The following is a 13844-nucleotide window of genomic DNA, read 5'->3' as shown; positions in this document are numbered from 1 at the left end:
ATGCAAAAAAGGAGAATTTTATTTGACTAGAATTAACATTGATGGTATATCTTTTTCATAGAATTTTGGGCCAACATTAGAGAACTATACATTTCGAGCAAAGTAGAATTGCAGAATAATTTCATTACTAATACGCTGTGACTTGAATGTCCATAGATATTTCCTTTTAATAATTAACACGCTCATATATAAACACAGGCGCGCACACATAATTATATGCTATATATGCATGAGAGAGAGAGAGAGATTTGATTAACTTATTAGAGTATTTCAGTCATTTAGCGTCAGAAGCATAAAGGGGAAGCTTAATTATTGAAGATGAAGCTTGACTTCCCATTGTAGATTTAAAAAATCACTTCACTTCTTCTGCCTACCTTTTACACAAAGCTGTTCCCCTTTCTCCCGAGCCTTTGTTCTTCAGTCTCGTGGCGTTTCATTCTATTCCCGTTGAATCCTGGTATGAAATTATTGTCACTTTTGTTATCAACAGCGAGTACCAATAAATAAGTGCTTCGGAGACCAATTTACTGTAAATAATATACGAAGGACGTTCAATAAGTAATTCAACATAATTTTTTTCTCGTCCAATTTTCGATCAAAAAATTTGAATTTTTTTTATGTCATATCCTTAACCATTCCCGCGTTATGTCATGTATTTTCATTAATTTTTTAAGGACGGCTACAGTATAATCCGCAATCAAAAGGGCGTCTGTGATTGAGGTACGTTCCAAACAAAGAGCAGTGATATATAAAATTCCTTTTTGCCGGAAAAGAGACCGTCACAAGTCACAGGCGCTTGCGGAATGTCTACAGAGACCTGGCAGTGGATAAAAGCACTGTGAATCATTGGGCGAAGTGTCTGTCTTCATCAGAAGAAGGACAAGGAAATCTGTTTGATCTTCTACCCCTTGGCTGACCGCGCACATCCGTGAAGCGTGGAATGGTGGAATGTGCGGACACTGTATTCGAGGTAATCAGGGAATAACAATCAGATAGCTCTGTCGATAGTGCCGAAACAATTGTCCACAACTTTGAGTAATCAAAAGTTTGTGCACGCTGGGTCGATCCGTACGTTCCACCGTTGCAGGCGTGGCCTGCCAGGGCGCAGGCGATCAGTCAAATTCCTTGTCCTTCTGATGATGATGACAGACATTTCGCCCAACGATTCACAGTGCTTTTATCCAAGTCTTTGTAGACATTGTGCAAGCTCCTGTGAATATTTGTAACAATTCACAGTGCTTTTATCCATTTCCAAGTCTTTGTAGACATTGTGCAAGCTCCTGTGAATATTTGTGACAGTGTCTTTTTCCGCCAAAGGGAATTCTATCACTGCTCTTTGTTTGGAACGTACCTAAGTCACATACCTCCTGTTGATAGCTGATCATGCTGTAGCCATCAGTAGGAAATTAGTGAAAATACATGACGTAATGCGGGAATGGTTAAAGATGTCACACAAAAATGTCCAAGTTTTTTAACGAAACTGGTCGAAAAACAATTATTTTGCATTACTTAATTTATGCCCCCTTGTGCATAACCACTCTACATTTTCGCATTATTACTTACATAAATTTCCTGTTTTACTTTAAGACATATCGAGATAATTCACTTCAGGTCATCATTTCTACTGCAAAAGAAAGCAAATGCCCTCATCAAAATTCCATACGGCTGTTCTTGACGACTTGACGTTCCTTCAGAAGGCTTTTCAAGATCTGTTGTCATATACAATCATCTCTCATTGACCTCTGCAGTTTTTTGTAGCTTTGCCTCTTAGTTTGCTTACGACTAGTTTTGGAAATTATAAAAATATTTTTAATTTTAATAATAGAAAAAGAAAGTTATGTAAAAAAGGAAAATAATTAATTTTATTAAAGTAGCTTCCTCTGTGATTAGGCTCCTTATTAAATGCTTCTGTGATTAGGCTCCTTATTAAATGCTTGAGTGTAAGTGAAAAATCTCTACATTATAATACGGTCGTAGTATTCTTTGTATGATTTAGTTTAAATAGAAATCTTGTGTTCTGAGAAAATAAATTCTTTTTGTGGTTTATGGAATTCAGTGTAAAACATTTCAGAATTCTAGGGGATGGTTTAATTTTAGATTAATTCTATCCACTTCCTTGTAGGATACACTTACTTCCGTGCTTGACTCTAAGTCTTGTGTCCACTTTCTTACTTCAGTAATGTTTACAAGTATCGCGGTAATTTTTTTCTAACCTACCACTGAAAACTTTTCGTTTAAAATACGTTACGTACCTTCCAATCTAAGTTCTGGTTCTCCTTTTCCGAAACCAATTTCAATTTTATCAAACACTGTGTCACCCAGGATTATCACTATGTATCTGACCATTTAAGAAGTGTTGCCAGTCATTGCTTTACTTATTTGTGGTAGCGTGAGGTAATTTTTTTTTTATAACTACCTACCGCTATAGTATGAACTAAGAATGTATAACGTAAATTATTGAAATTTCAAAGCCTTTGTACGATAATTATAGAAAGCCGACAACAATCTAAATTGCATTAATCGATATCAGCCATTTTTCCTATTATTCCTTTCATCATCATCTCTCCCAAAGCTTATGTATTTAGGCTGTACTTCTCACTTCAGACGTAGAGAATCTCGTGTTTGTTTATAACCAGAAATGTGAAATGGGTGAATGATGATCAGGCAGCAATTTATCCTGGTACAATACAGGTACTGGATAGGATTCTCGCAACCCTTTTCCTTTCAGTAACTGTTTATTTTCTGGCATTCAATATATATTTTCCCTTTTGCAAATTTTATGGTGTGTAAATCTCGCAACTTTTCCGACCAACAGCTGCCCAGAATTAATAAGCAGTCAAGAAAGAAACTGCAGTAAATGATAATCTGCAGCCATCCGAGTGTTTTGTGTGCAATTAGTAACATATTCCTTATAAATGTTTCCACAATAGATGGGAATCTTCATGTAATTTCGAAACATATTTTAATCTGTTATTTCAGTAAGGCGTACTCAGTTCTTACAATTTTGCGAATTATGTAGAGGATCTTTATTATTAAGAAGAATAACAGCTAATAGATAATGAAACATTAACGTCAATTATTTTATTTGTAATACAGGTTGTGGAGGAAGCAGCGGTGGCGAATCTGGTTACGTTTCGCCTTACCTAAGCACAGAGCGAGGTGGTTTGGTTACTCTGGGACCCTCCCTGCTCTTGACACGTGCAACTATTGCCCAGTACGACACGAAGCGTACCATTACGACAGTCGTAGCTCCGAAGTCATCCTTCGACGAGAACCGCGTCAGGATACAAGTGCCAGCTGCTGCTGTCGCAGCTGCGGCAGCAGGTGGTGGGGCATCAAACAGGGGCATTATGGCTACGACGGCGGGGGGAAGCATAGGGGCGGAAGTATCCGTGACAAGGACTGGCCAGTCGCAAGGAGCAGTCTTGGAGGGCTCAGAAGGATCAGTGACGGCGGAGAAATCGGCGCCCACCTATACCCTAAGAACCAACGATCAAGAATTGTCTTCGTCGCCGAGGACGCGCCTTCACCCAGAGCCTCGATCACCCGTGCCTTCTCATGTGACGTCACCGGAGCATCCCCGGAAGCCTTCGCCAAATAGAAATCCTCGTTTTGTGTAGCCGTTTTATTGGTTGGCATTCAAACATTAGATCAGTGAAGGCATTTCAAGGACAACTCTGGAAAAAAAACTTTAGTACAGTGGTGTTTTATGTCAGTGAGTACAGGTTACAAAGCGTGTTCCTTTATCTTAATAAAAGATAAATGTGATTGTATCTCCCTCACGTTGGATGAAGTGCTCTTTTTAGTGCCGAGTGAAGTGGTCAGCAATAATAATCTAAAAGACTGCAATGGTCTGGAGGGCTTGAGAACATTTTGGCCTCTTCAGTTGCCATAGGCTTATATGTATTATTCCGTGCTGTCTTGCATTATGAAAATATTAAAATGTAGCACATATATTACTATGCTTCGTAAAAACTTCAGAACTCGTGTAATTCCAATGAATAGACTTTTCTGAATCTCCTGCGAAGATCTATGAACGCTTCTCTTTTTCCGTTTAAGAGACTGAAATGGTTTCTTTTTCTGTTGAAGAGATCGTTCCACAAGTTCCAGGCTGAAGGAATGCCACTGCATGGAGTATCTTTTCATTTTGTATTTTAAGACCTTTTGAAGAGTGACTCTCTGTCATGATTGTTAAGTCACTTTGAAGAAATTCTGAGAGAAATTGTAGAGAATTTAGCGCGTATGCACAACTATGCTTTTCAAAGTGTTTACAAGATATGAAACACGTGGAAAGTAATTTTTTTCTTTAACTGAAGCATTCATAAGCGAACTAATATTTAATTAGTTCTTTCTCCACTCATTATTTTCTTTGTACTAAATACTGCCACGTTTGAAATGACTAGAGAACGTGATTTTGCCACTAGAGGATTAAACACGTTTCTAAGAAAAACCGCTTTTCTTAATTCTCCTCCTATCTGTATATGGGTAATATACAGTGAAGGAGAGCTGCTGAATGGCCAAGTTCAAGATATATTCTAACGAACTGTATAAAAAATTCTTTTAACGTCAAAACGTTGCTTGTGTTTTAAGGACAATACTGTGTTTTAAGTAGTCTAAAGTAACTGAACACCTCTGTATTTATATGTGATAAGTTTGGTATAGCCATTGTTTATAAAAATCTCACGAGTTCCGACTGCCGCATAAATACAGAAAACAAAATCGAATTATAGTAATAAAAGATTTTAAGTAAATATGTAATAACATTTAGTTGTCTGAAGTTGTCTGACCGCACTAAATTTATGTTTTCAACACATCTCAATGAGAAGACTTAGTTTCTAACAAAATTTCACAATTCAGCTCCTCCAGGTGATTTCAACCTGCGGTACAGTTGGGAATGCCTCGAGTTGTGAAAGAGACAGACAGAAGGCCTACTACATAAATTAGAACCACGAGATGGCCACTAGACAAAAATTTTCTTTTTGGTCTGATTATTATGTTTCCTTCGACATGCTTCAAGTTTCTGAACTCTTACGTAAACAGAATTTCATTTCAAATAGCTGGTGTAAATTGCTGTTTATATATATCCTGTTCTGTGACCAACAATGTGCAAATTAAGACTAAAGTTAATTAACGTTACCAAATGTCGCTATGTAAGCTGACGAGAAGTACTGTGTAATATTTATATATATGTGATGTCTACACGTATGTACGTTTCTGTTCCGTTACATTGGTGTTTCCCACACGCATGCGTGCGCGCGCACAGTTTCGGTAAGAACGTACTTGCCAGTTGTATATGCTGTGAAATTTGACGTGTATATAAAAAAAGGTGTCTTTAGTTCAATGTTATAGAAATGATTAAAAACCTCAAGACAAAGATTTTGAATGATTGAAGACTAGTTTTATTTACTACTATAAATTAATTTGCAATTTAATCTGAAATCTTCATATTTCAAAGGTAAAATAAAATGTTCAAAATGTCACCAACATGCATTTGAAACTGAAGGGTATTTGATGCGTAATTACAAGAGTGATGTATCTCGGATGTCGATTCCTTTGCATTATTAGTCATTGTAGTTGTAAATTATTAAGTCACAACAGTAGAGACTGAAGGTCAATATAGTAGTAGTAAATAAAGCTGGAGCTGGCTTCAACTCACGGAGGTGCTAACGAACCATAGATCGTCTACTAATAATATTTTATTACAAGCGAAATTGGGCCTAAAGAATATGACTCAGCCTAAGGGCTGTTTTTTCTACCAGTCCTGTATAGGCAGTCAGCTGAATTTACTTGAGGATTAATTACCAATGCCTAATTATACATATTTAAGATTCTGCGCCTAATGTTAATATTCATTGTCATATTTAGCATTCATGTATATTGTATATATATAAGAGGGAATAAATGTATCCATATGTATTTTATATTCTTTTTTGTCCTATCATGTGGCAGCAGATATTACGAATAGTGACAAAGTCAGAGGGACAGCATTTATGAAAAGGCTGAATAACCAAGATAGGATCCAGCCTTAGGCTTTATTATACCTCAGCTTCACAATCATAATAATTTAAAAGATCTCTATGAAAACGTCAATGTGCACCAATTTAAATGGAACAGCCGTGTCTAAGGTCTCAACGTACTGAGCATGTAGCTTTATTTAACCAATCAAGTAATCAGTTCTAAATATTTCTATACAACTTTTACAAATGGTGGCGTTTTGGATATACGCATCAAACACAAGGTCCGAATTAAAAAAAAGTGGTAACTGCCATGATACTCAACACAATTGATGGGCAAAGTGAGCGCGTACCGCCTGGGTGGGCGGGACTCGCACCCCTACCGCCGGTAGTTACCTACCTTGTATAAAAGTTAAACGGCCGTTCCAAACTCGCTCTGTAGGCAATATTCCATATACTGTATAAAGACATTCAGGTTTGAATACCTTTATAAAGTTAAACGGCCGTTCCAAGCTCGCGCTGTTAGCAATATTCCATATACTGTATAAAGACATTCAGGTTTGAATGTTAGGAAAAATACAAATTTATAAAATTTGTAGTATTTTAGCACTAAAGTAAGAGATATCTTAACAGAATATTTTAAAGACAAATTATCACATAACGAAAGACTGTTATGATGAATACACAAAAATTTAAAATGTAGCCTTAAACCACCATTAAATTGAGGTGTGCAATGGCGAAATGAAGCTGAAAAGAGCCAAGATGAACTGTATTACATAAATTTCATTCTGGTAGAATACAATCTTTATTAAGATATTCAAAACGGGAAACTTAAGCTAATCTGAGAAACTGAATGACACTACTATCAGACAATGTCGGAGAGAAAATCAAACGCATAATCAGTGCTGACATCCAGAGTGAAATTAACGACAAAGGACTCCCTAAACAAAATGAAATGACGGAAAGGAGGAAACCACAACTTTATAATTCCTTTAATCAAGGATAACAGACATTCTTATATTTCAGTTTTGAGTATTTCCATAGTGAATTTGAAAGCAATGCGTAGGTTTGTTTGTCTAATGATTAAAGATGTTTTCACCAGCAACCTGGAAAAATATCTTCCTCTAATCCATTCGAGAAATAGAACAACTTCTTGAAGTATTAAGATACAGACTGTGATAAAATCATTACCTGCAAGCAGAACATACGAACCTTAATGGCTACAAAGGCCAACCAGTTTATTGGATAATGTTGGAACACAAAAAATACAATCTCAGAAGCCGTTATACAAAGATCACATTTAGAGTGAAGCTGATAAGTGAAACCAGAGGTTACAAAAGAAACAGTGAATCATCAAGGGATAAAACAACCTAGCAGATTAAATTTCAATACGATTAAGGCCTGAAATTAATCCGACACTTAAATTATGATGTAAAGCCTGTAGTAGCCAAAATAAAGCTTATTCAATGATTTCTCCTGAAATTTTCGCAGGCTATGACGTGGGACAAAGGCCAAAACTGAACTTATGCTAATAACAATCGCACACTAATCTAAGCCTTATCTGCGACCGGCCTTGTGAAAATAAGAAAAATAAATGGAAATAAACGAATAAAGGGCCTAACCATAAAAAGAGGACATGATTTGTCTTTTGAGATTAGGAAGCTCACAGGACTAAGAAAATCGGAGAGTGGAAAGGTAACATTACACGAAGGGAACAAATAATAAAATAATACCTTTCATTGCGGAAACAAGGCTACGTAAAAGGGAGAAGGATGAGACGTCTCCATCACGAAAAGAGAAGGAAGGACCAATAACTGGTCGGAAGAAATGAAGCAACTCCTCTTAGGATATCAATCAAAACAGGGCACTGTAAAGTTAGCCTGAAATTTTAGTAACTAGGTTAAGTAAAAGAATTTACTCCGTAGCAAAAAACAGTTTTAAGGGAAAAAGATCCAGGAATTTGTAAACTGCGTGACCTACCTGAGAATATCACCATCATCGGTAGTGGCAAGATGATGCATGGGTAAAGGCTAACCTCCCAACCCCTCAACAGGCTGTGAAGAATAAGAAGATTCAGGCCAAGCGCTGGGACCTACGAGGTCATCAGAGCTGAAAAGAAAACTGATTTTATCTTATAAGTGTATCAATTTTTCAAAATTGTAACAAAAAGAAAACCTCACATTTGCAATATAAAACCATTGTTAGGAGAGGGTAAAAAGTAAGATGGAAGAAAGAGAATATGAAAGGAAGTAAAAGGAATGAAAGGAGTTGCACAGCTAGGGGCCGAAGGGACTCTGCTGCTCACTTATAGCAAACTAAAAGAGCTAGTTCTACGCATTCGAAGGTCTTAGCCAACCTTAGAACGTGGGGCATCTCACTTCCGCAAGACAAAATTGGACTTTAACTTAGTCTGCCATATTTTGTGCTACCAACCTTTAAAACCACCAAAGTATAGTATAACAACCATCCGCTGGGAGAGGACGACCATGCTGACGTGGTGATGGTTCCCTTATTCTTGCGTACTGTTCACATGAACTCCAAACTTGAATTATTCCTTCTCCAACAGTGAACCTTTCTATGATTTGTTGAAGATGGTTTTATCACCAGAAAAGATAACTTATCCTCAGAAGTCCAACCCGTTCAGCAAACTGGAATCAAAGTTCTTTGTGCCTTGCCCTCAACATATCCCTCTTACATGGTGTGTGATGGTGATTACCATCTGCGTGAAGGTGTCTTCTCATGGTTGATGCAGAGACCTGTAGAAGCAACCGCATTCTCACTGCCTCTGTATTTGTGAAGTGATCATGTTCAACTTCATTACTTATGCTCAGCTGTGGTAGCTCTTGGACACCTGGTCTAGGGCTATCACTAAGATACTCTCCTCGTTCCATTTTTTGAGCCAACGCTGAACCGTTTCGAGAAATCTCAAGCTGTCTTGATGGTGGCCGGCAATAAAGTCATAAGAAAAAAGTCAATTTTGGCTAGGAAAAAAGCCACATTAATTTACAGTCTTTTGTTTATACTTTTACGGTAATCCCCAATGGGCTTGTACTAAGCACTATGCAAAGGTGGACACTTACCGGGTTAAAACCCTTAGGGATCAATATCTAGGAAAAATGTGACTTTTTCTGAGACTTTTTTGCGTGGATTCGTCTTGATATATTACTATGACTAACTCCAGACACTGAGATTCCTATAATGAAGCCCCTTTTGGTTCCATTTAAGTGCGCCGCCGATTTTATTCCATCAGTTGTCGATAATTCAAATTGGTGTGGGTCTCTCGCAGACTCATGGGGTTCTCTGACACCTACTGCTGAATTGGCTTCATATGACCTCTGTTTACATTTTTTAGCCATCATGTCAGTTAACTCCTTATCAACCAACAACACAATAGTTGTCATGGATAAACACGCGTTTTCTAATATTTACTTATTTTACAACTGAAACTCTGAACAGTGTTCCTGACATGACTTATATATAATGAAGCACTGATATCTTCTTTGATTTACATTGATTTGTGCTAAATGCTTATGTTGTACAATAAACCCGGGAACTTTAGACTTATTCATAAGCTCACTCACAATAACTAGCATTATGTGCACTGAGGGTATTAGTCCATTCCTACTCGTTGAGCGTATCTGTTGTTCACCATAATGAGATGAACATTCAAATACTTTTCGAATTGCTGGATTTTTAAGAAAAAGTAGTAGGGGTTGGGGAGTATGGAGGTAGAAAGAACAAATTTTCGTAAGATATCATTTCACACTGAATCATCAACTATAATGACATTATTCCTGAAATAATGTTGATGACATATTCGTTTTTGCTTCGTATATTATTCATAGCTTGATAACGTGTGTCTGTGCTTAACATTCCTTCTTTACTATCCGTAGGACATAAAATTCGATGTGGTTTGTTTATAAAATGTTGAGTATTTGCTAGCTCATGTGGACTTCCTGAAAGGGTAACAGATTATAAATGAAAAGACGAAAAAAGATAAATAAGAATTATGGGCTCCTGGAAAGTAAGGGAAAACTCCCTGCCGTCACACGTCCTTCATAAGCCAATTAACTCTCTCTGATCCGTGCATCCGAATCAGTTCTTTCGAAAATAGCAAAAACAGTATAGGTACTTTTTTCACTTCTTTCCATTACTTCCACCTGTCACTTCTGGAACTTCTGAGGGCGAGTTATCTTTTCTGATGATAAAACCTTCTCTTCAACAATACATGGAAAAGTTCACTTCTGAAGAAGGAATAATACAAGTTAAGAGTTCATGTGAACACTGATGCATGCAAATATAAGGGTACCATCACCACGTCAGCATGGTCAAGCCCTCTCCCGGCGGATGGTTGTTATACTATACTTTGGTGGTTTTAAAAGTTGGTAACATGAAATATGACAGACTAAATAAAATACAATTTTGTACTGTGGAAATGAGATTTCCTACATTCTTATGTTGGTTAAGACCCCTCTTCAAATGTGTAGAACTAGCACTTTTAGTTTGCTATAAATGAGCAGCTATAAATACATATTAATGAATGACTTGGGGGGGGGGAGGTTATAGAACAATTTACAGGGTCATATACAGAAGAACATAACATAGTAGCACCTGACAGAAATATAATTCAAAATATAATTCTGAATTAATATTTGATGATAGTTACATTAATAATACAATTAACAATAATTTAACTGATCATGCAAGTTTGAATAGAGTGTTTTGCTTACCATAAGAGCAAGTTTGTAACATGCAATGCCATCCTCTATTATATTAATTTCCTTGGCTGCATTTTGTGTGTGTTGTGTTTGTGTGTCCCTCCCCTCCCCTTTCCCCTTTCCCATCCCTATTCCCTTTTCATGTTTTATGATGAAATAAAATGAGTTGAGATTGAGTACTATTAACAAAACGTTTATAGATTTGTAAGAACATTTTTTTTTATAAAAGTAATGTACAGGTTTTTCATATCAAAATATAACTTGCTTGACCTTTAGAATTTATGAAGTGTATAATTAACCTAATGTGGTAACTATGAACCACCTGCATTATGAGGATCACAGTAAATACTACTCCTGTTATATAACTGGAGTTTTTAATTTAAGAAGACGTTATAATCTAATGGGTGTTTCTCCAGAAGGTGGAAGAGATGATTCTGAAAACAGGTTCTGGATTTCTTCCTGAAGGGAAGCGGATCCAACATGAATCCATTTAAGAGCTGAAAACGACTTCACAGAATCCTGGAGTCTTTTAAGAATTTAAGAAGACGTTATAATCCAATAGGCATTTCTCCAGGAATGCTTCAGACTGCTTCAAAGGATCCTGGAGTTGTGAAGACGTCTTTCGAGAATAATATTTTAATAACTGTCCAGAAATTTTCAACATTAAGTAACCCAACGGTATATAATACAGGATTTTTGGCTGAGCTTTGCTATTTTCGTTTCGGAATGGACTCAGTGGGTAATTCTAGAACAACAGCAGGCACTACTGTCTACTGGTAATGGTCCGGAACCGCCAATGGCATCAGCATTGATTCAAAACCCATCAACAGCTGCTCCTGCACCTACAACAATGGTCAGTTATGAAGTCAGTTGTTTGTATATGACCAGAAGGTAAACACGGCTGGTGCTGCCCGTAGACTTTTGCTGACTATTGTTAGTAGGGTTAATCTAGCTGTGGTTATGGGTATGAGTATGGTATGGATATAGTTATGGATATGGTATGCATATGGGTATGGGTATGGTATGCATATGGGTATGGGTATGGTATGCATATGGGTATGGGAATGGTATGGTATGGGTATGGATGTTGGTATGGGTATGGAATGGCTATGGCTATGGTTATAGGTATGGGTATGGTAAGGATATTGGTATCAGTACAGGTATGGGTATAGGTAAAGATACGGTACAAATATGGGGATGAGTATGGTACAGATATGGGTATGGGTATCAGCATGGGTACGGTGCAGGTATGGGTATGGTACGGATATGGATATGGGTATGGTATGGATGTGGGAACTATCAAATGCAAGCGATAGGGAGCATCTGCTAGTTTTGTAGTAATCTCACTTTAACACAACCACTTAAACCACTGTTTCATAATCATGATGAACAGTAGTTGGTTTCATCTTCCTCAGACATGATTACAGAAGGCAGAACTTTTGGCTCAAGGCTTTGTGACAAAGAGTATGGCGAGTCCTTGGTGTTGCCTCAGTCATGCTTTCCAGAGCCTAAGTTGTCTTTAATGGCCTTCAGATCTAGAGAACTCAAAACGTTGCCTCTGAGCTTTGACAGTTATAGTGACCTAGACACTAATGGGATCTTTCCATTCTTTAAAAAAATTGCTGATTTCATTGCTCCTAAGATTACTAACATTTTCATTAGATTAAATGCAAGTTTTCCTTCTGTTTGGAAAGGAAACATTGCTGAATTACCAATGGGACTAAGTTATCTTCATGTCCCTCAGAATACAGGCCAATTTTAACTAACCCAGTTTATCAAAGGTTTCTGATAAGCTGCTCATTTGGTCTCACTGAAGCTCCAGAACAATGCCTGTTAGGTTCAGCAGTGACAATTTTTATTTTGGCTGTTGGGAGATGAATGAAGGGAGGATGATGGGCGTTCTTACTCTCTTCTGTACTTTACTTTTTGTGAATTCCATTTCTTCAAGCAGAGATTCTATCTGTAATGTTGCATGTGTCGTGGGGGATGGTCAAGATAAGATTCTCTTCAGCTGGTGATGTATCTACCCAAGATGACTTACCCCCTTTCAAGAAGTGCGCTCTTGCCTTGAAAGGCTGAGCACTTGACCCAGAGGGCTGGGCCTCTGCCACAGGAGATGAGTAATGCAAGGGAGGATGCTACTACACTTAATGGATCTTGTGGTATTAAGGATTTAAAGCTCTGGCATAGCTCTTATCTTGTGCCATTTGTCTTTTTGCATGACCTATGTTAATGTGTTCAGCATTTGCTTTACTTACTGCTGTTCGTTAAAATTTAAGTTCATCATTAGATTTGTGGTCTACATTAAGTGATGGTTAACATATTTTACAGAGCATAAACCAGCGGCTAAGCAATTACTACAAACTTAAGCATTTTTACAAACTCTTGATGAGTGACCAAAATTGAAGCAGTTAAAACACTGCATAGGTTTTGGGTGGAAGGGTCTTATCCTCACTCTTTCATTCTCAAATTTGACATGGGATGGCACTTTTGGGTCCTCAAACATCAATATGATCATGTTGGCACTAGGTATTGTTTTTACCTTCCACAATGATGGTAGGCTCATTCCGATGATTTCATTTCTGTGAATTCATGGAGGTCTAAGTCACAGATTACCCCTCTCTCAGAGCTGAAGTTCATGTGGGGTCTGATTTCTCTCAGCATTCCTTTATCATTAACCTGCATCAAACTCAACATCTGCGCCTGGAACTTTGATTTTCCTTGAATAAAATTTTTACTTTTCTAAATCGAGATATCACACCACTTTTTATACACCCTACTTTCTTCTGGAGGTATCTACTGAATTTACAACAATTGCAGTTCTCCTCCTTTGCTGTTGCTACTAGCCACATTGGGGGTTTGGGAGTCCTTGCTGGAATGCTCTTCTGTTGGTTCTGATGTCATCTGCAGCCCATTCCTAAGGTATGTAAACATCCATATTTCTAGAAGTTTTGTCAGTCAAGGTTCCTATTACAGTAGATTGGCCGAATTCTAGTGTCTCAACAGTGCAACTAGCTTTGAATGCATCTTCGTGCTTCTTAAAGGTAGACCAAGCTTACCACTTCATTTCTATTTCATGTAAGTTCATTCTAACTTCCGATAAGGTGCCAGAGGTACTCAAAGTAGTCAAGACAGTTTCACAATTGCAATCAACCAGTATATCCTCAATATG

At 37.5% G+C, this 13844-nt stretch overlaps 1 protein-coding gene and 1 long non-coding RNA gene across 32 annotated transcripts in view; one reads left to right on the top strand and one right to left on the bottom strand.

Annotated features, from left to right (window-relative positions):
- The window catches only part of LOC136856665 (rho GTPase-activating protein 45-like), a 596905-nt gene extending 590989 nt beyond the window's left edge, over positions 1 to 5916 (top strand). For all 31 annotated transcript variants that reach the window (XR_010858450.1, XR_010858451.1, XR_010858449.1 and 28 more), the window contains one exon: positions 3097 to 5916. Coding sequence is in view for 28 of the 31 variants with exons in the window: in XM_067134707.1 (XP_066990808.1) it covers positions 3097 to 3620 (524 nt within the window). In the remaining 3 variants the exon portion in view is untranslated. The remainder of the gene's footprint in view (positions 1 to 3096) is intronic.
- The window catches only part of LOC136856666 (uncharacterized), a 32101-nt gene continuing 21798 nt past the window's right edge, over positions 3542 to 13844 (bottom strand). The window contains exons 2-3 of the long non-coding RNA XR_010858452.1: positions 7935 to 8063; positions 3542 to 3677 (exon numbers count right to left, since the gene is read on the bottom strand). This is a non-coding gene — a long non-coding RNA (uncharacterized lncRNA). The remainder of the gene's footprint in view (positions 3678 to 7934; positions 8064 to 13844) is intronic.

This window comes from Macrobrachium rosenbergii, chromosome 36, assembly GCF_040412425.1.
Source record: "Macrobrachium rosenbergii isolate ZJJX-2024 chromosome 36, ASM4041242v1, whole genome shotgun sequence".
Classification (NCBI taxonomy): domain Eukaryota; kingdom Metazoa; phylum Arthropoda; class Malacostraca; order Decapoda; family Palaemonidae; genus Macrobrachium; species Macrobrachium rosenbergii.
Note: the sequence above shows the minus strand (reverse complement) of the source record. Positions and strands in the feature narration are given on the sequence as shown.